This window comes from Pinus tabuliformis, chromosome 2_1 (genome assembly GCF_031772625.1).
Source record: "Pinus tabuliformis cultivar Carrire ecotype Pingquan chromosome 2_1, CPIR1, whole genome shotgun sequence".
In the NCBI taxonomy this organism is placed as follows: domain Eukaryota; kingdom Viridiplantae; phylum Streptophyta; class Pinopsida; order Pinales; family Pinaceae; genus Pinus; species Pinus tabuliformis.
In genome coordinates this window covers 54109652-54137483 of record NC_142299.1, presented here as the reverse complement: position 1 = coordinate 54137483, position 27832 = coordinate 54109652, and the positions used below count along the sequence as shown (strand labels likewise).

At 38.8% G+C, this 27832-nt stretch overlaps 2 protein-coding genes and 1 pseudogene across 3 annotated transcripts in view; 2 read left to right on the top strand and 1 right to left on the bottom strand.

The window, feature by feature from the left end:
• LOC149198753 (uncharacterized) overlaps positions 1 to 19336 on the bottom strand; it is a 152010-nt gene extending 132674 nt beyond the window's left edge. The window contains exons 1-3 of one of the 2 annotated variants that reach the window (XM_089402150.1): positions 18895 to 19336; positions 18666 to 18706; positions 3613 to 3676 (exon numbers count right to left, since the gene is read on the bottom strand). In XM_089402150.1, coding sequence (XP_089258276.1) covers positions 3613 to 3676; positions 18666 to 18706; positions 18895 to 19041 — 252 coding nt within the window. In that variant the 5' untranslated portion in view covers positions 19042 to 19336. The remainder of the gene's footprint in view (positions 1 to 3612; positions 3677 to 18665; positions 18707 to 18894) is intronic. The other variant, XM_089402149.1, reaches the window with a different exon arrangement.
• On the top strand, positions 919 to 1409 carry LOC149198755 (putative mediator of RNA polymerase II transcription subunit 26b). The gene is made up of 2 exons (XM_089403652.1): positions 919 to 1344; positions 1398 to 1409. Exons 1-2 carry the CDS (start codon positions 919 to 921, stop codon positions 1407 to 1409), a joined length of 438 nt encoding a protein of 145 aa, XP_089259778.1.
• On the top strand, positions 1438 to 1800 carry LOC149198754 (uncharacterized; annotated as a pseudogene).
• Positions 19337 to 27832: the final 8496 nt, after the last annotated feature.

The following is a 27832-nucleotide window of genomic DNA, read 5'->3' as shown; positions in this document are numbered from 1 at the left end:
CCACTCACAGTACAAAGACACAGCAATATCCTCTATAAATGTGCACCAATTGACCAGTGTGCAACCCGCAAGCACCAATTACTGTAATGCATTCAGAATTCATTACATAAGAATAAGAGTTCACTCATGACCAACATATAGAATGCAATATGTTTCGACAATACAAACGACTAAACTTTCCTCCACAAAAGACTACTTCTAATTGCCAAAACAATCATTGCCTTCATACAGCCCACCAAACTCTTATGCAGCAATCAAAGTAACAAGGAATCAAGGCAGTGAAATGTGGATCTACGCAGTGAAGCTCTTCTAGCCATCAAGCAATAGGACCAGAAAATCCAATCGCAACCATGGCAGGTTGTCGAATAGTAGTGATTGTGGATGTCCTTCTATGGGCACAGAGGTTTCGGTGAGAGCGCCCTCGTTGTCGCTTTGGCTTGCAAACTCAAAGAAATTTGATGTGGCTAACTTTAGCAACCACAAAAGACATGGCCGAGTTCAAATGGTTTTTGTAGCAATGAGTTCTTTGGTTTTGGTTTCCAGAAAATAGCATGGCCGCTACTAGGGTTTTGTATATGGTTTAGCTCCATAGTGCCACCCTTTTCTTTCCCCTTTTGAGTACTTTCCACACCAGAGCATGTCCAGTTTCAGTATTTTGTTATAGCTCGACAGCTAGACTTCAACTTCAGTTCCATGCAACTTTTGCATTGCCACGCATCAAAGAAGTTGATAGAATCAAAGACACTCTTTCAAACCCAGATGAGTCAGAAAATCAGCTATACAAGAAATTTAGAATATTGGAGTTAATGCAACTTTCTGTCGACATTCTAAAGGCAACTACTATTGGCAAGACAGTGAATAGATTAAAGAAACACAGTGAATATACCACCCGTGCTGCGAACATAGTAGTATGCGAATATGATGAATATACCAACGAGAATTCAGTCCATCACAAAGCAGCTAATCAGTGGTTGGAAAGATCTTATGGATGTATGGTTAAAGACTGCTGATGATGTTGTTGCGGCGGCTATAGGCACCTCTCCAGACTCAGTTTCACCAGAAGCTTTCAAAGATGATGATGGTCTACCTTCTCCTCCACTTGATGAGGGTGCCTTTTTAACAGCTCAGACCACATCAATAGAAATGTCTCAGTTCTTTGATGGAATGGATGAGGATGGAAATCTTCGAAATACCAATGGACATGACAAAGATGGAGATGCTGGTTATTTTGAAAAACAATGCACAGTGGCATCTTCGAGTAATGGCAAGCAGTCTATTCAATGGAGCAATGTTGTAAGGGAAGGTGCAATCAGTGGTAAACAAGGAACCCCAGGAGATAAAAAGGCAACAGGAGACACAAAGTCACATATTCAAAAGCAGAAGAATATTGATCATAGACATTCAATTAGTATTCCAAATGATGGAGCTGCCGCTTCTATGCGTGTTAAGAATACAAGTGGAATGCCTCAGAGGAATGAACTTAGGGACAATGTCCGTCGATGCAGTGATCCAATGAAGAATCAAATAAGGGATGCTTCTCTTCCACCTCGAAATAAGCCAACATCTTCAGTTTGTAAGGGTTGAAGCTTCTAAAAGAAAGCTTCAAGAACGATACCAACAAGCAGAAACTGCAAAGAGGCAACGAACTGTTCAAGTAATGGATCTGCAGGCCTCCCTAAAAATGGGCGTAATCTTGTAAAACCATCGCAAGCTAAACTAGGGTCACAAAATAGACAGCGATTCATTAATCGCATATAGGAATGTCATATTATCTGGGCCCGAGTAGTCCAGTATAAATTGCTTGAAATCATGATACAGTGGTCATGCCTATTTTTTTGTGAGTCTGAAGCTTCCAATTGGAGTGGAGTATATTTTGAGAACGGGAATTGCTTTAATTCATTTCTCAGAACTTCAAATAAAATCACAGAAAATGCGCCAGGAGTATGGACTTGGAATTCGAATTTCAAAGAAAACGCCTTTTGAGAGCCAATGGTGTAAGCGGAGGCGAACGTGGAGCAAAACAGGTGGAATTACTACACAGTTAAAATGCAGAGGTAATGTTTGAACGAGGAATGGACAAAGAGCACATAGCTTCCATTGGTTTGCAGGAGCAGGTCTAAGTGGGAGCATGAAATTGACAGAGAGTGTTAGAGTGTTGCATTGGTAGAGAGGGACAGGTCTGGCAATATTCCTCTTTGCAGTCGCAGGGGCAGGTTTGCTCACAATAGAGGAATGGCAGAGCTGACAGAGGTAACAACCTCTATTCTAACAAATGCTCAGAAAGGCATAATCAGGAGGAGAGCATTGGTTTACAAAGGCCACAAAAACAGGTGGCTCACACTTGAGCAGGGCAGGAAATCGCCCGCTCTGATACCATGTTAAACACACACATGGCAGCAACAGAATATTAAAAATAAGCATGAGATTGTATTTCTTATTCACATTGATACATATTTATAATACATAGGAGTGACCCTTGGTTTCATATTCCAAGTGGTCCCTTGGACTCCTTTTGGTTGTTCAGCTTCCACACCAACCCTTAGAGGATTAGGTGTCCAACAGTAACTTTACCACTTATAAACTCACTTTTAAATTAAATTGACTTTACCACTTATAAAGTCCCTTTAGGAGAAAAGTACAAATAAATTTGGATACTTTTCCCTAGGCCAAAGATCAAAGCCTTAGGGAACCACTTGTCCTCTGGTACACAAATTTTAACATTAGAAAGGCTACTAGGTGGTAAAAAAAAATAGAGAAGCAAGGTAAATCTTGGAATGCAATCAAGTACATTGTTAAAATTATTTCCACGATGACCTTGATCCCTACTCCAATAAAAAAACTTTGATGGTGATGAGAACGATAGTTTTAACCCTCCTAAGGTTAGTTGTTGATGATAGTCAGTGTCTTCCCTCTTATTCTCCAACAGTTGCAAACACTAATGAGTTTTTAAAAAAAAGGATCAGTTCATTAAGAAGAACAAAGTTGTGGCAGGATGATTTTTTCCCATTTTTGCCAATTTTTTTCCCAACTTTTGGTGATTTTTTCAAAATATATTTTTTCTTGATTTTTTCCAAAATCTTGTGATTTTTTTGGGCCAATTTTTCATTTGAGGTCACCAATTTTTTGGCAAGTCTTTCATCTATCATACATATTGATTGATTAAGGAAATGTTTCATCACTAATAATGTTTTCCAATATTTCTTGACGATCTTCAGGTTTTTCTGAAGATGACAACATTATACTTGATTTAAAAACGCATAATAGAACACAAACCACATGAGGAAATTGCTACCACTGATAACAATACATGGAGGATCCAATGCTTTAACAGACATAAAGATCCCAATTGCACCATTGCTTCAACATGAGAAATTATAGGTGACTCCTGTAGCAGGCATCACAATCTAAATATAACATTTGTATTTTGTCCAAAGAAAGTATGATAGTTTGATTTATGTTTTAAAAGAAAAAAGCACATTTACAAAACGGTATAGGAATGACAACCCATTAACAAACACCACAAATTCACACCAGTAATGCCATTTTAACTAAAGCAATAATCACTTAAAATTCTAGCCTATAAACTTGAGTGATTTCCAGATAAACCCTCACCTTGCCACCATGCTTCTTCAGCTCAGAAATGTCTACAAAATAGCCTCTGTTTAACTCGTCCCCACTGCACTACAATAGGTTCAAGTACACACAATCAAAATAGGCAACATATATATATGTATAGTAGTTGCAAACAAGTATGGAGATGCCCTTGCTATCTTAGTCCAGGGAATAAGAAAGTTAATGCATAAAAGAAAATTCCCATGACATTTGCAAATCATTATGATTTCTTTCATTTACTGTTGAAATATCAAAAATAATTTAGTTATGATAAAGAAGAAAATTCTCTCATCCCAATCTCTCACAAACGTAGGATTGCACTTCTTGTTATCGTGGTGTTAACTTTGGAAACAAAACTTCATCTCCATCAACTTGAGATCAATATGTTAGTACTCAGAGATTTCATCATGATTTATTCCAATTCAGTGCTTTTCTTGGTCCAGTTCAGATCAATTCTTTATCAGTACAGTCCTTCAAGGTGATCTTTTAGTGACATGCATGTCACTCATCAGCTCTGCTATTTTAGAATAGGTGCATGCAAGGGATGCAGCTTTATGTGCGATGCATGACTGCATGCAGGGTTTGCTGTGAAATTTTCAGGTACATGTGGAGCTTCATTCATGGTTTTGTGTGTGATTTGGTCAAATGCAGGGCTCTTATTGAGTTTCTTAGTTGCATGCAAGGTTAATTGCAATACAGAGCATGAGGAGGACACCCTAATTGCATGTGGAACTTCATACAGAGATTGCTCCTTTTGGTGCTTACTAAAAATAGTTACAATTAGTAACAGGTACCTTAATTCCTTCAATCTAGCATTGGACGAGTTACTAATTTTAGTACTTCCTATATTTTGCATGTGCTATTTATAGTAATGTTTGTTTATTGTGGGTCATTCACAGTTGTTTTCATCGGCAAGACTCTGATTCTAGGAAATCCTAATTTTTCGGAGGTCACTGCTATTTTTGGCAAGTACTATTTCAGGCACTGAAGGTTTTGAGTATGTGCGTCCCAGATTGGTCATAAGGTCAATTCCATCTCAAAATTTTATCTTCATTCAAGGGTTGGATCATACATGGCATGGCATGGTCATGGGATTGTATTCTCTGTTGATATTTTTAATCTGTCTGAGTTCACTTTGTTAGTTTACTTGAACCCAAATCAGATTTAATGTTCAATAAAATTTCTCAAAACAGAAATAAAATTAATTTCCTCAGATCTGAAATTTTATAACAAGAAATACTCTAGGTTCCTAACTCAGTATGCACAACAGAAATAAAACAGTAAACCAGGCAAATAAAAATATTTGACACAGTTTTTACCCTAGAAACCCCAATGTAGGGAAAACCAGCAAACTTGGGCTCTTTATTCAGCTTCAGAAAATTGATTACAGCAAATATTTCCTTAGGAATTTACAGCAGCAATTTATCAAGAAATTTTCAGCCCTTCGACCCAGCAAATTAGTTGTACGGCCCAGTGGAATTTGACCTGTACGGCCCAGCCAAATCAATCTGTACAGCTCACTGAAAATTGGCCTGTATGGCCCAGCAACTCAGCCCCTTCAGCCTAATCCATTTTCTCAACTCGGCCATGTCAAATCGGTCTGTTTCTACTCCTCTAACTTGACCTGTACAGCCTGGATAATTTGGCCTCCTCAAGCCTATTCGCTGCCCCTCAAATTACCTCTATGTTGATCACACTTTGTTGTAACTTCGAATTCCTATCTCTAATGAACGACCAGCTTTTGTGCTAAATCGAATTGATCTCTCCAACAACCCATTTCCCTCTTTTATAATTTTCTGACCTAGTCTCCAAAGTGATGGTGGGCTGAAATTGCACCTCCACACTTGAGATCAACAGTCACGATATGATCTTTTGTTGACCTCTTAACTTTATAAAACAAGTGGCCAACAAAATCAAAAATTAAATTATCGGTTCTATGCCTAATGTCCCAACTTAGGAAATATTTAATTAATTCTGATGTGAAAGGATTTTGGTGATTCATTGCATGTCATGGCACTTGACAAATGCAGAATCACCTTCCAAGCTACAATTTCAACACTTCCTCTTAGCAAGGAGTGTTATGCACCAACCCCAGCTTATCTTTGAAGAATACAAATTTGCCCTTCAACAAAGCCTTGGTCAAAATGTCTACTACCTACTCATCATTGGTACATAATGTAGCTTTATTGTCCCTTTTTGCACACAGTCTCGAATGAAGTGGTACCTAATCTGAATGTGTTTCGGATGGTCATGAAACACCAGATTCTCCAAAAGCTTGAAACAGCTCAGATTGTCACAGTGAATCAAAGTTGGCTCCATCCCCTGAACAAATAGCCCCATGAGAAGTTTCTGAAGCTAGATTGTCTCACAAGCTGCCAAGCTGGCAGCCATGTACTCGGCATCAGCAGAGCTCAATGCAACTGACTTCTACTTTTTGTTGAACCAGGACACTGTTCCTGATCTCAAGCTAAAGCAGCACTTAGAAGTGCTCTTTCTGTGAGTTGTACTACATGCCCAATCAACATCACTGTACCCCTCTAGCTTCACTCCATCAATTTGAGTAGATCTCAATCCATAATCAATTGTGCCTCGTAGGTATCTCAACACATGTTTTGCAGCCACCTAGTGAACTCACTTTGGCTTTACCATGAACTCACTGAGTGTATTGACTACAAAACAGATGTTTGGTCTAGTATTGATTGGGTACATGAAAGAGCCAATTAGTTGTCTATATAATGTGGGGTCCACTGCCTATAATCTGGAAGCATCAATCTTCTTCCATTGGTCACTAGTGGTGTAGAGTCTTGACCTCATTGGATTTTGTATTAAGAAAGTAGAATTTTAGATCTCACTCAAAATAAACATTGCAAACATCGCAATCGGGATTAAACCGGTGTGGGGAAAAAATCGAAACAAACAAACAAAAATATTAATTTTTTTCAATTTTTTTAATATCTAAAGCATCTACAACATAAAATAAATATATTGACACATAAATATGATAAAAGAACTAATATATAAGATGTGTAATATCATTTTTAGTGCTACATCGCACATAACGAATCATGTCCTGAATAGTAAGTCCTGAGTCCCAACTCAGCCTCAAAATATCAACAAAAAATATAATAATGTATCTCATATCATGAGTCATAATGGCATATACAATGAAATGAACCAAATAACTAATACTACTAATTTCCTCTGCCCCTCTTGTGAGAAAATGCAATAGCTTTCCCTCTAGATGTAGATACCAGTGGAGTTGGCAGTGGACTCTGTTGTGCTCTAAAAGCTAAAGAACTAGGAGCTATAGGATGTAGACCACGTCCTCTACTGGTGACAGGGGTAACCTGGGTAGGTGGTGTCACCTCCTCCTCCTGCTGCTTCTCCTCCTCCTCGTCTGCCCCCTCTACCCCCTCCACTACCTCCTGCTCTAACCAATCATCGACAAACTCCATGAGAGGCCTCTCAGCCTCAACCCTCCATGCAGCAGTGGTGTCAATCCCATCCAATGAGATGGCCTCCATATCAGGTGTCGTCTCAAGTTTCCTCACCCACAATCGAAGATTGTAGTAGACGTAGACCATGTCATTAAGTCATTGGGACTCCAACCTATACAAAGGTCATAAAATAATAATTATAAAAAAATATTATTTAATGAATTCAAAAAATTAATTGGAAATTTGGAATATTTTAAGTTTTAAGTTTAACCTGTTGCGCTTCTTGGTGTGTATTTTTTCAAATACACTCCAGTTGCGCTCGCATCCTGAGGAGCTACATGTTTGGCTGAGGATTCGAATGGAAAGATTTCATAGACGGGGTACTCTGTCACCATAGCTTCTCCACCATACATCTACAACAAAATTACAAATAAGATAAACATAAGAAAAAAATGAAATTTGAAAGTTGAAGCAAAGTATGAAGTTATGAACTTGAAGAGACAATGAAATTTGAAACAAACTAAGACATACCTAGCATTTTAGTCTTCCTATCAACCACAGCCATTTCAAAGCTAAATGTGCCACCTACCATGCTGTATATCTCCATTTCTTTGGAGATTTCCGCATGTTCTACTAGAGATGGCACCATCCTCTGACTTCAGCATCAAATAAGAACCCACAAGGGCAAGCAAATGCGGGGTTCAGATAGATCCCTGCAGCATGAATGGGACAAATGATGGAGTGAGTTATTCCATCGTTCATCAATCACTTCCCATAGGAATAGTTGTTTCTGAAACCCCTCATCTCACTTATCATCATAGCAGGTCGGATTCTTTGGCCCTGTCCATGGCCTCATACAAGTAGCCCATTGCAGGCTTGTCACCATCAACTAATCGAAGAACCTTTACCAAAGGTTCAGTAATACTAAACACCTCCTGCACTTCCGCCCAGAAGCTTTCCTGGTATGAAACCAATCTGCATGTGTCCTCTCCCTCTGGTTTGCAGCTAATTGCCAAAGCACGCCACTCATCTGAAAGGAACATTCTCTTCACATCCCACATAGAATTCAAGAGGGATTGAAGAGATATGAAACTGGTGGCAAACCGTGTAATGGTGGGTGCACCAACTCCTTATTGTTGGTGAATGTTCTCATCAAATGAAGCACAAATGCATGATTATATATAAATTTTGTAATGTTTTTTGATGAGTCAACAATATCTTTGACAAAAGGAATTTTTCGTATGTCCTCCAACATCAAATCATTGTAATGTGCAACACAAGGTGTCTAAAATAAGATAGGATGCCTCTCCATAAGCATCTTGTCAGCAATAACATAATTTGCAGCATTGTCCGTTATGACTTGGGCAACATGTTCTAGACCCACCTCCAAAATAAACACATCCAGCAAATCACATAATAATTTTGCATCTTCGATATCGAAGATGCATCAATAGATTTCATAAACATTACCCCCTTGGGACAATTAACCAAGAAGTTTATAAGGCTTCTCCCATTTTGATCGGTCCAACCATCTGACATCACAGTGCATCCAACCATCTGACATCACAGTGCATCGTGTGTGTGCCCATGATGCCCTAAACTCTTCCAATCTTTTGGTGCAGTCAACCTTTTCATCTTGAAGAATGTGATCTCTAAAGTCATCATAAGAAAGGACTTTGTACCTTGGGACAACAATTGCAATAGCATCAACAACAAGCTGGAAAAATGGATTATTCCTTGCAACGCTGAAAGGAATATCACTCCAAAGAAGAAACTTGCCCAACAACTTGTCAACTTATTCTTTCTCCTTTTTTCTAAGTATTGAAGATATAGATGGTTGTGAACCAGTCGTGGTTCTAGGAACAAAATATGATGAGGTAGCTACAGGGTTGGTTGTAGATATTGATGCTGAAGTAGAACCAATGCCACTCTCATATTCACCTCCTAACACTCTATTCCTTGCTAGTTAACTCCTCAGAGCTGACTTGGACGGTTTGGTTCGCTCTATTTCTTCCAAGGATCTGAGGGCTCTTCGGATGATTTCCATATTTATATCGGTGAAAGGCCCTACCTCATGTCCAGGGATTTGTGCAAGGCGATACTTCAATCTATACACCCCCCCCGTCATATGATGCCCACATAACTTGCAAGACAAGTTTGATCTGTCAAACCCTCTATCAGGTTCACCAAATTCCCACAGAGGGTCCAATTTCATTGGCATGTTTGTAACTTGGTTGAACTCTTGAGTTTTAATGTAAGATGAAATTTGAAGTTGAACCTAGGGCACAACAAGAATAGCAAGTTAAAAAAATAAAAATAAAAATTACATACAACACAATGAATTTTTGACCCAAAAAAAACCTCAGCTCAATGCAACAATAATAGAAAAAATGCACCTTCAAACCCAAACAAAAATGATATAAAAAAATAAAGCACAAGAAGAAATTAAACTAATAAATTTAACAATCAAGTTTTTGCATTTTTTACCAAAATGAACCCTCTCCACTCTATGCAACAAAAATAAAAATAAAAACACAATCAAATCCACTTAAAAATTATTGATAATCGATGGGTTATAGAAACTCAAGCAAAAACAAGAAAAAAACCAAAAAAATGGCCAAATTTGGTGTTCATACCTGAAAACCACGCTTTGCCGAAGAAATTTGGTCCAAACTCGAATCTGTCTTGCTTGGGATGCTAAAATCTTTCATTTTTCTCCTCCTCTACCCTTGTAGCCAACTTCCTCTCCTCCTCAGCTCTCAAACATGCCTGTTGTCTGCAAAAAATGACAAATAAAAACCCAAAAATCGCTTTAAAATGCGTTGTTCCGAGCACCTACGATTTTTTCACATCGACTCACGATGTTTTGAAAATAAAATAAAAATTGTGATTTTTTGAAGATTAAATCGCGATGTTTGCAACACTGTGAGTCAAAATCCAGCATACTTGACAGTGTTTCAGGATTTCAGGATTGGGAAATTGCAATGTTTCCATTGGATTTTGTCATGTATGAGGGTATCATTGAACTAGCATTTAATCAAGAGCACCAATCCCTCTATGTACCTTAATGTTAGTGGCCTTGGTTTTTGAACTCCTCTATCATGATCCTACTAAAAATGTACCCATCACTCAAACAAAATATTGAATTGACATGCGAAGCATTTTTCATCTTTATTTTAATGCTTAAAGGGTGATATTGATAACAAAGATCCCAATATAGGCAAATATTTTGATGCTATGTAAGTATTTGTTGCAACGTGATTTTTTTTGGATGCTAGAGGACATCTAGGTCTTGTTCTTTGATGTATTTTCGGTGCAAAGATGGATTGCACTTGGGTTATTTTGGTTATGTGCACCCTTATAGGCTCTATAAATGAGAACTTTTGCTTATTTGTGTATAAATGGTCTAGATTAATATGGATGCACATGAATATATGTGATTTTCTTTAAAATTTAAATATTTTGTGTTTTTGGTTGACCAATTTTTTGGGCCAGTTTTTTTACTGGTTCCGGTTCGGTTATGACCGGTTCCCAGTCCAAGGGTTATACCAGTTTGATGGCCGGTCTGGTTCTAATAACATTGGGACTCTCAAGACCAAATGCCATGGGTTCAAGGATGGTAATGATGAAGGATGTCCAAATATGTAGGTGTATAGATGTAGGAGGGAGTAGTCGTGCATACATAAGTTACTCCAACCTTTGTTTTTCCACCCTTCTTCATTTCCCTTTTTTTTATTTTTCTTTGTATTATTGCTCGGGGCTCCAAGAGATGAGAGCATGATGTGTATAATAAAAAGTAGTTATTACCCCCTTAATGTGATATTCCCACTTAACATTATTGCTAAGTGAAATATCAATTTTGACCAATTTTGTCTTAATTTATGTTTGCACTTAAGAAATGTGGGTTTAGAAGACCCACATTGATTTTTTATTAAAGCAATCCCCAAACATTAGAGATGGAAGGGAAATCTTGAGCCTCTAATGGAGCGTGGGGGCCACCCTGGAAGAATTGTGGCCCACATGAGAAGTACGCATGCATTGGAGGAAATTCGGTGGGAGGAAATCAAGTTGGGCCCACATGAGCACGTTGGACATATGAGCAGTGTGGAAAAAGTCGGGAAAAAATCGGGATTAAATCTCCGAAATGTGATTTTTTTGGCTGGCCGATTAAATCGGCCGATTTTTTGCCGAATTTTTCCCAGTTGAAAAAGTCGGGATTAAATCGAAACTTTTTCCAAAAAATCGTGAATGAGGTAGTTTCTTTAACGATTTTTTTATTTTTGAAAAAATCGGGATTTTATTGAAAAAGTCGGGATTTTATTGAAAATGTCGAGACTTTTTAAAAAATGAATATTTTAGTATTTTTTTAATTTTGCCGACTTTTTGCCGACTTTTTCAAAAAACTCCCGACTTTAACGACTTTTTCAACTTCTGGACCCTTGCCGATTTAATCCCAACTTCGACTTTTTCCACATTGCGTTGGAGGCACTTTAACAAAAAAGAAGGAAAGGCATTCATTTTGGCATTCACTCATCTTTGAAAAAAAATGTCTTTGACATAGCACGCTTGAGCTAAAGCCAAGACTGCAAGTGTTGTTTAGCACACGAGTGTTTTCGAGCGGAAATCTCAACCCTTGCTTCAGCGGACTTCGAGTGCCAGAGCAAGGAGGGAGTTCCATCCATTTCAGTTCAATCCAGCAATGGGAGTGCGAGTTTGTGGGAAGGATTCACTAGCAGCAGCACAGGAACTGCGCAGTGCTTGGAGGAGGCACGCTTGGAGATTGAGGAGTCAAGGGAGTTTGGGCCTAATGTTCGAGGAGGAGCCCGGAGGAGTGTTTTCTTGGAGATTGCAACTATTTTGAGGGCTTTTTGCAACAGGATTGACAAGATTGACAGGTGGATATTGTTAATGACTGAAGAATATCCTTGACAAAAGGAATTTTTCCTATGCCTTCCAACATCAAATCAATGCAGTGTGCAGCATAAGGTGTCCAAAATAAGGTAGGATGCCTCTCCATAAGCATCTTGCCAGCAGCAACATAATTTGGAGCATTGTCTGTTATGACTTGAACAACATGTTGTGGACCCACCTCCTGAATGAACACATCCAACAAATCACATAATAACCGTGCATCTTTGATATGTGCAGATGCATCAACAGATTTCCTAAACATTGTCCCCTTGGGACAATTAACCAAGAAGTTAATAAGGCTTCTACCCTTTTCATCCGTCCAACCATCTGACATCACAATGCATGTTGTGTGTTCCCATGATGCCCTAAACTCCTCCAATCTCTTAGTACAGGCAACCTTTTCATTTGGAAAAATGTGCCATCTAAAGTCATCATAAGAAGGGACTTTGTACCTTGGGCCAACAATAGCAATCGCATCAACCGCGGGCTGGAAAAATGGATTGTCTTTGCAACGTTGAAAGGAATATCACTCCAAAGAAGTAACTTGCCCAACAACTTGCCAACTTCTTCTTTCTCCCTTTTTTTAATAACTGAAGAGATAGATGGTTGTGAACCAGGTGTGGTTCTAGGAACAAAAAATGATGAGGTAGCTACAAGGTTGGTTGTAGATGTTGATGGTGAAGTAGAACCAATACCACTCTCATGTTCACCTCTCAATCTTGACACTCTACTCCCTGCTAGTTGACTCTTCAGAGTTGACTTGAACAATTTGGTTTGCTCTATTTCTTCCAATGATCTGAGGCTCTTTAGATGATTCTGGATTTGTATTTGTGCAAGGTCCTACCTCATGTCCAATAACTTGTGCAAGGTGATACTTCAATCTGTATACCCCCCTGTCATATGATGCCCACATAACTGCAAGTCAAATTTGATTTGTCAAACCCTCCATCAGGTCCACCAAATTCCCACAAAAGGTCCAATTTCCTTGGCATGTTTGTAACTTTGTTGAACTCTTGAGTTTTTGATCCGAATAGAAAATGGTATCAACCCATGGAATTTACCCATGGTATTGTAAGTGACATCCACCCATGGTATTCATTCACCCATGATATTTGCCCATGGTATTGTGACATCCACTCATGGTAGTCATTCACCCATAGAATTGACCTATGGTATTGTGACATGCACCCATGGAATTGAAACATGGTATTGTAACTGAAAAAGACTATAGGTAACAAGTCGCATTTTGTAAAAGGACAGTTTGCCCGCCACAATGTAGTTTTTACAGTCATTCTCCGTTTTAATAAAAAAAATCTTTGTGGTTTTTCTTATTGGGCATTCTCCTCTTTTTCTTTTGGCATATCAATTTTTCAGATCTTGGGGCCCTCTCCCCCCAAGATCCGGATTAGTGGTATCATAACAGGTTATGATTCCATGAAAATGAGGGTTTGATGCATATTTCAGTTTCAAATTTTGCAGTAATATTCAACATACTTCAGGCATGTGCTACGTCCTCCACAAAGGATTTTTTTGGGCCAAGCGGGAAGAATTTTTCTTTGTTCATTTTTTTGTAGGAATGTTTTTGGAAGGCAAGTTTTCAAATCAGATCTGAAATTTTTGGTGCAAAATTTACAAAAAAAATAACCGATCTGGATTCCTTGCAAAAAAATACCCAAATTCAAAAAAAAAATCCGCCGAATCGGAGTCCAAATGAAGGAGATATCGCCGATTTAAAATCAGCGATGTCGCAGAAATGTTTATGACGACAATTGGTGGACGACGGCTCTCCTATCTTCTTCTTTTTTAATTTTGGTGCATAATTTCACAAAATTGATTGTATATCTGAGCCCCTCTAAAAAAATCGTTCAATTTCAAAAAAAAATAGGTCAAATCAGAGTTTGGATGTGAGAGATATCGTTGATTTAAAATCAGCTATTTTTTCAAAACCTTTGTGACGGCGGAAAAATTGCAGCGCAAATATGAGATTCTAGATTGTCCAAATAGGGATTTCCAACACATGGGAAGAAGCAAAATGGTCCTTTTGTTTCCAAAAACAGGTTATAATAAATATTCTGAGTTATATTGACAGAGTTATGTCCATTTTAATTGTGGAGCAGCATTTGGAGAGGGTTCACTTTGGAGACGTGCCCTCCCACCACGCTTTAATAGGCACCTACTTCACATTCATCAATTTCATCATAGCAAGCATTCGGCTTGGGTTCTTTGAAAACGTGCCCTCCCACCCCAGGCTATGTAGGCACATGTTACTTCATCAACAATCAACATCACGATTATGGGTCAACCACACAAAATCCTTGTCATTGAAATCCATTTGCTAGGCCGCACATTGTTAGTGTCACAGTTGGTCACAAGCATTACAGGGTATCTCTATCATCGGATCTTTGTTTGTCATGGTTATGGGTCATCCACAAACCCACACTTTATCGAAGTCCATTTGCTAGGTCGCACACTGTCAGTATCACAATTGGTTACTCTATGCTCGGATCTTCGTTCATCATGGTTATGGGTCATGCACAAACCCACACTTCATCGAAGTCCATTTGCTAGGCCACACACTGTCAATATCACAGTTTGTCACAAGCATTAAGGGTATTTCTATCATCGGATCTTCATTTGTCATGGTTATGGGTAAACCACATAAAACCCTTCTCTTCAGTGACTCTTCATATTCAACAAAGGCTTCGCAGAAGAAAACTTCATGCAATGGGGACCATTGCTTCTTAAGGAGGGAGGAATGATCCAAATAGAAAATGACATCAACCCATGGTATTCATCCACCCATGGAATTTACCCATGGTATTGTAAGTAACATCCACCCATGGTACTCATTCACCCATAGTATTTGCCCATGGTATTGTGACATCCACCCATGGTATTCATTCACCCATGGAATTAACCTGTGGTATTGTGACATCCACCCATGGTATTCATTCACACATGGAATTGACCCATGATATTGTAACTGAAAAAGACTATAAGTAACAAGTCACATTCTGTAAAAGGACAGATTGTCCGCCACAATGTAGCCTTTATAGTTATTATCGGTTTTAATAAAAAGTTTCTTTGTGGTTTTATTTACTGTGTGTTTTGTCATTTTCTTTCTAGCATTATAATTCTTCAAATCTTGGGGGCCTCCCCCACAAGATCCATTTCAATCATTTAAATCTTGGGGGCCTCCCCCCAAGATCCGGATCAATTTTAATGTAAGATGAAGTTTGAAGTTTGAACCTAGGGCACAAGAAGAGTTGCAAGTTAAAAAAATAAAATTAAAATTTACATACAACATTTTGAATTTTTGACAACAACAAAAAAACCTCAAGTCAATGCAACAACAATGGCAAAAAATACACATCAAAACCAAGCAAAAATGATGGAAAAAACTAGGGCACAAGAGAAAATTAAACAAATAAATCTAACAATCAAGTTTTTGCATTTTGACCAAAATAAACCCTTTCCACTAAATGCAACAAAAATGAAAGAAAAAAAACACAATCAAATCCAAACAAAAATCATGGAAAATAAATGGGTGATAGAAACCCAAGGAAAAACAAGAAAAAAACAAACAAAAAAAAGTGGCCAAATTTGATACCCATACCTGAAAACCACGCTTTGCTGAAAAAACTTGGTCCAAACTTGAAATTTTTTTACTTGGGATGCTAAATTCCTTCACTTTTCTCTTATTTTCCCCTTGTAGATGGGTTCTCCTCCTCCTTAGCTCTCATTCTTGCCCTCTATCTAAAAAAAATGAGCAAAAAAAACCAAAAATCGCTTTTAAAACTCATTGTTCAGCGGCCCCATGATTTTTTGGTATCGGATCGTGATTTTTTGGCAATTTTTTGAAAATAAAAAAATGCCGAAAAAAACGCGATGTTCGCATCACTGAGTCGAACCTCCTCATCCAAGTTCCTCTATCTTTGACTTTGGCATTATTGACTCCATTGCCCAATTGAGATAAGGCACTAGACTAGCTTGTGGCTGTCATTTTAATTTCTTCTTTTTCTCTTCAATTTATGGTAACTAGGGTTAGTTTAAATCTGCATTTTATAGCAAGTTATTGTCCATTTGTTTTGCCCTATTGAAAGGGATTGCAATTAGTAAATATAAAAGAGGCAAAATCTAGCATTAATTGCATGTTTTCACCCCAAAATTAGGGCTGACATCTCAAAATTGACTGGTGTCATATGCATTTTCAGCCATTAAAAAATCATTGTTAGCCCATGTTTATCTTTTCAATAATCTTTGCTCCTTTGTTGATCCTATCACTCATAGGCTATTTTCTCGTGCTGTTATATGCTATTGTGTGCCCTAAATTTGTATTTCATAAAAACCCTAACTTATAACAGCTTTCTTCTGAGTCATAAAGATCTTAAGATAGTGTACAAGAACTCTAGGCAACTCTTATCTCAGCCTTTCAAGGTTTGGCCAAAACATTTTCCTTCAATTATTAGACCTTGCATCACCTTTAAGCCCTCCTTATTTGAATATCTTGCTGGTGATCTTTTGTTGGGAAGCCTTCTTTGTGGGGATAATATCCACCCACTAAACAGCTGGAGAGAAGCCACTGAGGTGATAGTGGTGGCCAATCTCTTGTTGCCATAAGACCTAGGTTGCCTAATGAGACTTTGCTCTAGGCCTACTAGATTTTGCGGTAACAATGTCTCTCCTAATTTGGTAGCAGCCGCTCAAAAGGAGGCTTCTCTATACCTCTCGAAAGATGATGATGAAGACTTGCCAGACAAAAGCCTTCTTGGTTTTGTTGAAGAGAGGGATGATGTAGGAGAAGAAAATAACACGGCCCAGCAGTAGGAGCAGGCCCATGATTTTTCTCAGGAATCTTTTTATCATGATGGTGTATTCATAGGATAGAAGAGTATAAAACAGCCTTCTGAGTATGATGAAAAATCTGCTGCTCCAAGGAAAGATTTGTATCCACAATAGGAAGATGGTTTCCTTGTCCTCTTGATGGACCATGTTGATGCACTTGCTGTCTCAGAACAAGAGCATAGGGACAAAATCTTTGACCACGGCATGGGAGACGTGAAATTATCTGAGGATTGGATACAAACTGGCCACAGTTCCTATACCCTGCAGTTTGATTTCCTCCCTAATTTTGACACTGATTGTGATTGTAAGGAGACAACGCATGATGCATTGTTGGGGATTTCTGATAACAAAGTGCTCATTACTGCAGGTCATGACAGTAAGGTAGTTGATGAAGAAAGGTCAGATTTTTCACCCATGTGGTCTAAATGAGTTCATCTCATTTCACTCAAGAGAAAGGCCTTTCTTTGTGTTCTTTACTGAGGACCCTTGCTATGATAAGGACAGTAAAGGTAAATTCTGGTCTGCAGGCCGAGAGTCCCTGTGAAGGCACATCCATTGGTCAGTTTCCATGGGCAGAAGATGACGTCCCGACTCCCAAGTTGTGATGACATAATTGCTGCAGAAGGCAAAGAATTGTACCTAGAATTTTAAAAGGATAGCACTGCCAACCACAAGAGTGATGAAGGACCAAATTTTGAACTCTCACCATTTGATTTGGACAAGTTCATCTCATCTAGTGCAGAGCAGTCTTTACTTTGTTTTCTTTGATGGCAAACCTCTGTGAAATATAGAAGGGAACGATTACAGAGAATTAAAGCAGAATAATGATGTCATTTGCTGTCTTGACACTGCATTAACAGGGTAAATTTCTACAGTTCGAGAGAACCACAAAACTTCGAGAGTAGATGAAAGATGTGGCATAGAAGACTACCAGACTTATGAAATCCCGAATGCTGAAGGACAAAATCATTCTGAAGATCAGCATGGCAAAATTGGTGGGATCCAATGGCTATGTTGTGAAAATAGTAACAGGCCTGTATTGCATATGGAGACCTTTTCTCTCCTTTTGCTGCCAATGATCAGTTCAGGGAAATATTGGATAACATCGATTATGAACAGCATAAGGAAAATGATAATGGTTATGAATGGAATTCTGGTCAACTATCAACATTGGATCAGACAACCAGCATAGTTAGCAGCATTGATTTTTATATTAGGTTGGAACAAGGCAGCGACAACCATTACGTGGGACTGTGCTCGCTTTCTTATAACGATGACTGTCATGACAGCCCTGCGATGAGAATTGAGTACAGCATTATAATTGTTGGTCTGAAAGTTTCCGAAGATGATGACAAACTTGATGAAGTCATGAATAATTTGTCAGTTGGTCAGTTTGCCCTCTTTGATGATGCCATTTTTCTTTTGAATAGATATTTGGTTGTCCCGGAAAGAAGTAAGAAAGAAAACAGAATTTTTATTACCCCTTTGCCAGAGATCCCTGCCAACCATCACATAAATTTTAACATATTTTCTGTTTGGCATGATCGTCAAGCACAGAGAAAAGGGTCATTTTCCTTCTCATATTACAAGATGGTTACATTGGATTGCAGACTTCACTTGGCATGGGCTGATTTCATGACCATTGATTTCTTAAGTTGTCAAGCACTCCCACAACGAAAGCATGGTCATTTATTTGACATTAGTAAAATCATGCAATTATACCAAGGAAAGCGACACGGATCGGGCATCCAAAGCACATATGACTTAGTACACAAATATATAGGCCCACTAACAACCTACAAAGAAACTGTGAAACAATGTAAAATCTGCGAAAACTAAGAAAACATAGAGGAAACATACAGCCTTGCGCGCTCCTTCTCGATGGCCTCCTTGCTGCCAAACTGAAAAACAAAATATAAATAAAATTACAAAATCAGGAACAGTAGAGCTATAAAACATACAATGGATTCGAAACTACTAGCATAACAGAAAGAAAATGCCCAAATCTATGTGTTTCCCATGCTGAGCATCACAAATTAGTGAAGATGAATTTTACTCGAGCATAAAAGGCTTCTTCTACATGACTCACCTGATAAAAGTCAAAGAATCGGCAAATAGTCTTCTGTGGCAGTGGATATGAAGACGACCGCTGAAAAACTGATAATCCAGTTGACCCTGTGACAGCTGTGCATCTTGCTGCCTTCAAGTGGGGTAGAAGCTTGGTTCTCAAACTCATTGTTTCACTGAAACTGTAAATCGAAAATGAAGTCGCCTTGAACTGCCTGTGATTATTGTGTACCTCGAGGCCAGAAAACGAATAAGGGGGAATTGATCAAATTTTCCATCCAAAGCTTAAACGCTGGTTTATCGACAGTTGCATAAGAATTGACGTTGTGCCCTCGTTTTATTCAGGGTTTTTATATCAGCCCGGGTTTCTCGAGTTTTATACAGAGGTAGGAGAAGCATTCTGGTCCAAAGCGGTTTATTTTCATGATGCATAAAATGCTCACTTCCACTTGGACAGGACCTAAAAGAGTTGTGCAGATTTAGAGTTACTTTTTGAAATAAGTTGGGAAAAAGAAGGTTTAAATATTTTTTCTCTTAATTTAAATAATCACAGGTAGTTGCATGAAATTAATGTTTAATTAGAGTTTATAAGATCAACTGGATTATTTAAAAATTTTGACATGTAATAACAAGGACAAAAATTATTAGTTAATGGCAATTGGTTTTAGGTTAAATTTAAAATTAATTGTGGTATTATTCATATTTATTATTTTAGGAAGCTTTGAATAAGGTAGGACTCCATGAGTGAGTATGTGACCAAAGTATGTGGATTAGTTAGTCTAATTCAAAACACTGGATTGAAGATACAAAATGGTTAAAATTGTGAATTGCAATTTTTAGAATCTTTTAAAATATTTTAGTGAAAGGGTTAAGTCATATCTCTCTTTTAAAGTGGCTAAGTGTAGAGCATGTTTAGGATATTAGGTATTAGGGAATTGTTTAAGACTAACTTGGCTTAATCACTAAAATTATCGAATAGTCACCGTCTTATCTTGTGTGTATATGCAACATGATGTTCCTTATATTTCTCAATTATAAAGACACTCAATTCATGTAGTTTTACCTTATTGGTCATGTTGGCTTGGAATTTTTTACCCTTGCCAATACACATAGGTCTATTGGGTTCAAAGTTGAAATTTGACAAGGAAGTAGCCATCATTTACCAATTTATATGTCAAAATATTGTCATTTCATACAATTGAATGTCATTATCCTATCTTGTGTATATGTGATTTAATGGTCCTCGTATTCTCAATTGTTAAGACACTTGATTTCTGTACTTTTACCTCATTGGTCATGTTCACATGGACTTTTGGCGCTTGTCAATGCACACAATTACGTTAGGAGCATGGTTGAAATGTGATGGGTAAATAACCATCATCTGCCTTATTATATGTTAAAATATTGTCATTTCATTAAAGTAAATGTCATTGATGAAATATACATTTAATTTTAGCTATCATTTTGATGTGTACTTTGATTTTTACATGTTAACAGTATATATATCCCAAGTCCACATATGTGTGTGAGAAAGAGAGTGAGTGTGTGTGTGTGTGACACAGAGAGAGAAATAAACACATCTTGGAGTTATTTTGTAAAGCCACTAATATGATTATAGGTCTTGATAGATCTACTATTTCTATTGGAGTGATACTAAACAAGAGCAAGGCTATTTCTCCCACTTGTTCCCTTACCAAGTGATTGGTTTAGACCAAGGATTTAAATTCGTAGGATTCCACTTAAAACCCAATAGGAAAAGAAAAGGTGATTGGCAATGGCTCATTGCTAAGATGGAAAATAAGTTGAATACATGGTGCAACTAATGGCTCTCTCACAATGGTTGTTTGGTTCATGAGACAAATATATTGGAAGCAATACCAATATATTAGATCTCACTGGCATGGGTTCCAAAAGGTGTGTTGGAGACCATTAAGAAACTATGTTACTATGATATAATTGTATCTGGTTAGGAGACCATAAAAGAAAGGAATTGTATTAGCTTCGTGAAATAAAATGGTTGTTCTAAAGGTTGGTGGAGGATGGGGACTACAAATTCTCTTTTTTTCTCTCCAAAGTACTGGATGTGAAAAATGTTTAGAGGATTTTATAGGGAAAAGGGCTATGGGTCCAAGTAGCTAGTGCAAAATATATAGCCTCAGCTAAAATTGTAGAAGATTAGGCAAGAAACCCAAACAAATAGCTATATAGTGGCTTCATCAACTAGAAAGCTATCGACTTAGCCTTTCATTTGGTATGCAACTGGATGACCCAGAAGATGGAATGGGAAAGGGTAAGATGGTTCAAATTGGTCTTAATCCTTCAACAGGTAGTAAAGGTTTACATAGATTACCCCTTCGTTAATCTAGGATCTTAGAAGTAAAGAATATTATATTCTCGTACTAATCATGAACTAGGAAAGATCCATAAATTAGCATCAACAATGGCTCTCATTGGAGGAATTAGGTTTGAGTGAAAAAATCATTAAAGACTATAAAGGTTACTTGGAGTTTCTAAAAGACTACAATGAAAAAATTTGAGAAGATGATGATTATGTGACTTGGGTCACTCAATCCCACTCGAACATATGTGCTAAGGAAGATCTAGGTGGGCAACAACCTTAGTGGTGGATAATTATTTGGAAGAAAAAGTGTCATTTTGAAAAACAAAATCTTTATGTTGTTGATTTTAAACAATAAGGCTCCCCAATGGGAAGTTCTTTAAAATAAAAAAAAAAATGGTCCAGGTTGGTGCAAATTACGTAAATGTGTAGATGAAATTGCAAACCATTTAATTATAACATGTACCTTCATAAAATAGGTTTGGAATGAGATGGAATGCATGACGGGGTAGAAAAATGTACAAGAAGCCTCCAGATCTTGGTATTTCTAAAAGGACACAAATAAGAACAAATTTCTTGTAGAATTTCCAACTGTAGATCACTAGATAATGCAATATACTAAAGCAAAATACTTGATCTACTTCTACAAACAAACTTGCGAAAGCTTAATCGATTTTGAGCAAGATCAAATAGAACACATATAACAGAGAATGAGAAATCAATCACACATGAGCACGTAAGAATACTCTAGGGAAAGCCTCAGCTAAAAAACCCGATCTCTGTATTATCATTCAAGTGGAAATATCGCTGGAGTACACAAAGCTTTAGCTCACAAGCTATCCAGCTCTCAATACAATCCCTCAATGTTGCTCATAGACTGAATAGACACAACATATGCCTTCCTTCAGTCCTCCAAGCCTCCTATTTCCTTGTGTAGTTTCTCTTGGGTCCTCTGGCTGCCACCTGTGTGAATTCTCCTCTCGCACAACTCACCAAACTCAGAAGTAATTGCGCAATCTCCAAGGAATGAATTCCTTCTACATGCAAGAGATATCCTCAATGGAATATTCCTGCAACTGATAGTACATTGTCCCATCCTCTGATCTCAACTGGGATTCTGACTGAACTGACATGCATGAGTTATTTATGAGAGAATATTCAGTTATCTGAAGTACAGTAGTTACATGCATGCATGCGTTAACTAACTGAACTCACAATCAGTTCCACAAACTGTTGGAACTAATCTAACTGGACTTAACTCAGTTAACTGAGCTAACTAATTACAACTCAAAGTACAACTCATCCTGATCTCCTTAATCAAGGGATAACTTCCTCAATCAAAGGGATAATTGTTGCATGTCTTCACATAGACTTCATATTTGACTTTCTCCAACTAATTAACTCAAGATGAATTAATTAATTATTTTTTCAAACAGCTGCTAAGATCAAATTCGAATTTTAATTCTCAATTTTAGTTCAGGGACTAACTAAAATCGGAATGTATCCCGAAATGCTATTTATAGCACTTCTATATTTAGCATTTCTTGTTGCTATTTTCAACACTCCCTCTCAACAAAAAAGGGATTATCTGTCACCCCAATCCTGTCTCTGTGGAACTCAAACTTGCATTTTGACAATGCCTTAGTCAAAATATCTGCATCCTGCTCCTCAGTCAAAACATACAGCAACAACATGATCCTCTTCACCACACAGTCTCGAAGATGATGATACCGGATATCGATGTGCTTGGACCTGTCATGAAATACTGGATTCTCAGAGAGTTTGATACAACTCTGATTATCGCAATAGATCACAGTTGGATCCATCCTCTGACCAAACAATCCAACTAGAATTTTCCACATCCAAATGGCCTCACATGCTGCTTGACTAGCAACCATGTATTCAACCTCTGCTGAGTTAAGTGCAAATGACCTCTGTTTCTTGTTGTACCAAGAAACTGCAATTGAACCAAGGTTTAAAATTCCTCCTGAAGTGCTCTTCCGATCTGATGGACTCCTTGCCCAGTCTGCATCTGTAAAGCCCTGAAGCTTCACTCCCCTTGTCCATATGCACCATAATCCATACTGAGATGTGCCTCTGAGGTATCTCAGCACATGCTTCGCTGCCATCCAAAACAGCTTGGTAGGCTGAACCATAGCTTGACTCAGTTGGTTCACCGCAAAGCACAAATTTGGTCGTGTGTTCACTAGATACATCAATGAACCCACAAGCTACTAAAAAACAGTAGCAGTTACTACCTCACCTGAAGTATCATCCTCCTTCCTCCAGTTACCTGCTAGAGGAGTTTGCATGGGCTTGCACTTCTCCATGTGGAATCGCTTAAGTATCTCATTAGCATACTTGCCTTGAGACACAAACACTTCCCCATCCTTCTGCCACACCTCAATGCCTAGAAAGTAGTGCATGAGACCCATGTCTTTCATCTCAAACTCTCTTGCAAGGTCCTCCTTGCAAGACTTGATCAACTAATCATCACCTATCAATATCAAATCATCAACATAAAGAACAATGATCAATGGCTTACCTTCTACCATGATGTGGTAAAGGTTCACATCCGCTTCACTCTTTATAAAGCCCAACCCGGTGAAATAGCTATCGATCCTGGTGTACCAGGCATGAGGTCCTTTCTTTAGCCCATACAAAGCTCTCTTGAGTCGGCACACATGCGATCATGATCGAAGGTCTCAAATCCTTCCAGGTGCTCTATTTACACCTCTTCCTCAATCTTGCCATTGAGGAACGCAGTCTTCACATCCATCTGATGCATCTTCCAACCCATCTGTGCTGATAGTGCCAACATCGATCTGATAGATGAGTACCTTTCTACAGGAGCAAAAGTCTCATCACAGTCAATCCCTTCGACTTATGAGAAACCATGGGCAACAAACCTTGCCTTATGTTTCTCAACACTCCCATTAGCTGCTAGCTTTACCTTGTAAAGCCATCAGAAACTCACCACTGACTTGTCCTCCTGTCTTGGGACAACATCCCAAACACTATCCCGAACGATGGAGTCGTACTCCTCCACCATAGCATCAACCCAGACTGGTTGTTGCACTGCTTCCTTGAAGAAAGATGGTTCGGTCTCTACACACTCCCTAACCAAGGCCATGTAACCAGTGTACCACTCGGGTGATCTCCTCTGTCTGCGCTGGGAGGATGGCTGTCCCACATTCTCTCTCACATCCATCACCAATTTGTCAGCTTCCCTTGAGCATTTCCGCCCATCTCTGGAAGTCTTTGCATAAGTGGATGTCTCCACTCCTGGACCCTCTGCATGCGGCTGCTCCGCATCAAACTGAGGCTCCTCCTCCTTAGGAACCAAAAGTTCCTCCTCTGCATGCAACTTGAGCTCTCTCTCAAGGGAAACTTGCATGGATTTCTGCCCGTCGAACTTCAGGTCTCTGCGTACCACTGTCCTCTAACTGGTAGACAAGAACACCCGATAGTTGTGGGGTGTATCAATGTACCCCACAAGTATCCCCAACTTAGTTGTTGGATCTAGCTTCTTTCAAGCATCTTTGGTCACATGGCAATAAACCAATGATCCAAAGATCCTGAAGTGACTCACATCTGGTCTCTTCCCAGAAAAGGCCTCCACTGGTGTCTTCATCCCCAGTATACGATGTAGGCTTCTATTCTGCAAGTATATTGTTGTATTGCATGCCTCAGCCCACAAATGAAGTGGTAGGCTTTGGTCATGCAACATCGCCCGAGCTGCTCGCACAATCGATCTGTTCTTCCTTTCGGCCACCCAATTCTGCTGTGGGATATGGGGTGTCGTCAACTCCCGTTTAATTCCTTCTGCTGCACATAAATCCTTAAACTATTAGGAGACATACTCTTCACCACTGTCACTTTGCAAGGCCCTTATTTTCTTTCCAGATTCTTTCTCAACCAAGGCTTTGAACTCACAAAACCTTGAGAAGGTTTGATCCTTCTTCTGCATGAATTAAATCCAACATCTACGAGAAAAATCATCAATAAAAATAACATAGTACCTTTGTTTAGCGGTGGAGGCTGTCGAGAATGGTCCACACACATTTGTGTGAACTCGCTCCAGGATTGCTCCAACTCGACTGTCTCAATCCTGAAAGGAAGATTTTGCATACTTACCCAAGGTACAACCTTTGCATGTATCCACTTGCTCTAGTTTACCCTTGGGAAGTCCGGTAAAAATCTGATGCATGATCTTCAAGGTCCCATGGTGCAAGTGGCCCAATCTTCTATGCCATAGCTCACCAATATCTTGGCTCTGCACCAACTCTGCTTTGGAACTCAACGCAACACAATCATCTACCTCTAGCTTGTAGAGATTCTTTACTCGAATCCCAATCCTCTTGGTCTGTCCAGTGTCGATATGCCTCAGGAATGCCTTTCCTTTACTAAAGACTACATCATAGCCTTTGTCTTCCAACATAGCGACTGACACAAGGTTCTTCTTTAGACCAAGCACACACTTTACATCAGTCAGGGTGAGAGGAGCTCCATGATCCCTCTGAAACACAACCGTCCCTTCACCTAAAACATGGTACTTTCCATCATCACCCATCTATATACGCATCTGGAGGTCCTTCTCCTCCAAGGTATTGAAAATGCTCTTGTCGTCGGTCATGTGGAATGAGGCTTCACTGTCCAAGTACCAAACACAACCCACCATCGATGAAACCATGCATGCGATGAGGGTGAAATCCAATTCGAACTATGAGGCCAGTGCCTCACCATCTGATCCCTTCTTGGATTTATTTTGTGGACAATTCGTAGCATAACGACCCACCTCATGACAATCAAAGCATCTCACTTTCGATTTGTCAATCTTCTTCCCACCATGGGAAGAATTGGATTTAGAATGGGACGCCTTCCCTTCCCCTTCCCTCGCCTTACTCTTTAAGGCTAGATTTTCTTCATCATCTTGCTTTGATGAAGATCCATCTCTGGTGCTTCTTTTTATCTCCTCCTGCATCAGATTCGACCAAAGTCGTTCCCAATCTGGCAGTTTCTCTCTTCCATTTACCGAGTCTTGGTAGCTATGCCAGCTCTTAGGAAGACTGAGGAGAGCAAGACTCACCATGTCATCATCGACTGTCATGATCCCTACACTTCCAAGCTCATCCCTGCAGGTGGTGAGCTTGTTCAGATATGTAGAGATCATGTCGCCCTTTTCACACTAGATTTTCCAAAGCTTGTCTTTCAGCGCCAGCTTCCTCTGATCGTTGCTATTCTGATATAGATCCTTCAATTTTTTCCACATTGAAAATAATGTCTCCTTCCCATGGAGACTCAAGACTATGTGGGCTCAAACTCTCTCCAGAAGGATTCTCCTCGCTCTAGCCACACATTTCTTCCATTCTGCCAATTCTTGGGCATTAGCAGCTGCTGGCTTGGGGACTTCTTGATCAATGAAATCCTTCAAACCGTTGTCCTCTAATACCGCTTCCATTCAATCCTTCCAGGCTATATAATTCGAGTTGCCATCAAGGGCATACTTGAGTCTCAAATCGTTGAACGCCATTGGTGAAATTTGAGATGTGATAAGAATTCAATTTCTATAATCAGGAACTTCAAACTTCAAACTTCTCCCTTCTTTGTATGCTTTTCTTCGCTTTGATCACCTGTGCTTCGATACCATGTATAATTTCCCACTGTAGATCACTAGATAATGCAATATACTAAAGCAAAATACTTGATCTACTTCTACAAACAAACTTACGGAAGCTTAATCGATTTTGAGCAACATCAAATAGAACAAATATAACAGAGAATGAGAAATCATTCACACATGAACACAGAAGAATACTCTAGGGAAAGCCTCAGCTAAAAACCCCGATCTCTGTATTATCATACAAGTGGAAATATGTCTGGATTACACAAAGCTTTAGCTCACAAGCTATCTAGCTCTTAGTGCAATCCCTCAATGTTGCTCATAGACTGAATAGGCACAACATATGCCTTCCTTCAGTCCTCCAAGCCTCCTATTTCCTTGCGCAGTTTCTCCTGGGTCCTTTGGCTGCCACCTGTGTGAATTCTCCCCTCACACAACTCACCAAACTCAGAAGTAACTGCGCAATCTCCAAGGAATGAATTCCTTCTGCATGCAAGAGATATCCTCAATGGAATATTCCTGCAACTGATAGTACACTGTCCCATCCTCTGATCTCAACTGGGTCTCTGACTGAACTGACATGCATGAGTTATTTATGAGAGAATATTCAGTTATCTGAAGTACAATAGTTACATGCATGCATGCATTAACTAACTGAACTCACAATCAGGACTTAACTCAGTTCACTGAGCTAACTAATTACAACTCGAAGTACAACTCATCCTGATCTCCTTAATCAAGGGATAACTTCCTCAATCAAAGGGATAATTGTTGCATGTCTTCACATAGACTTCATGTTTGATTTTCTCCAACTAATTAACTCAAGATGAATTAATTAATTATTTTTTCAAACAGCTGCTAAGATCAAATTCGAATTTTAATTCTCAATTTTAGTTCAGGGACTAACTAAAATTGAAATGTATCCCGAAATGCTATTTATAGCAATGCTACTTTTAGCACTTCTATATTTAGCATTTCTTTTTGCTATTTTCAACATTT

Bases quoted from the DNA above. Each gene is read 5' to 3' on its own strand.
- LOC149198755 (XM_089403652.1), top strand. From the start codon at position 919: ATGATGAATATACCAACGAGAATTCAGTCCATCACAAAGCAGCTAATC.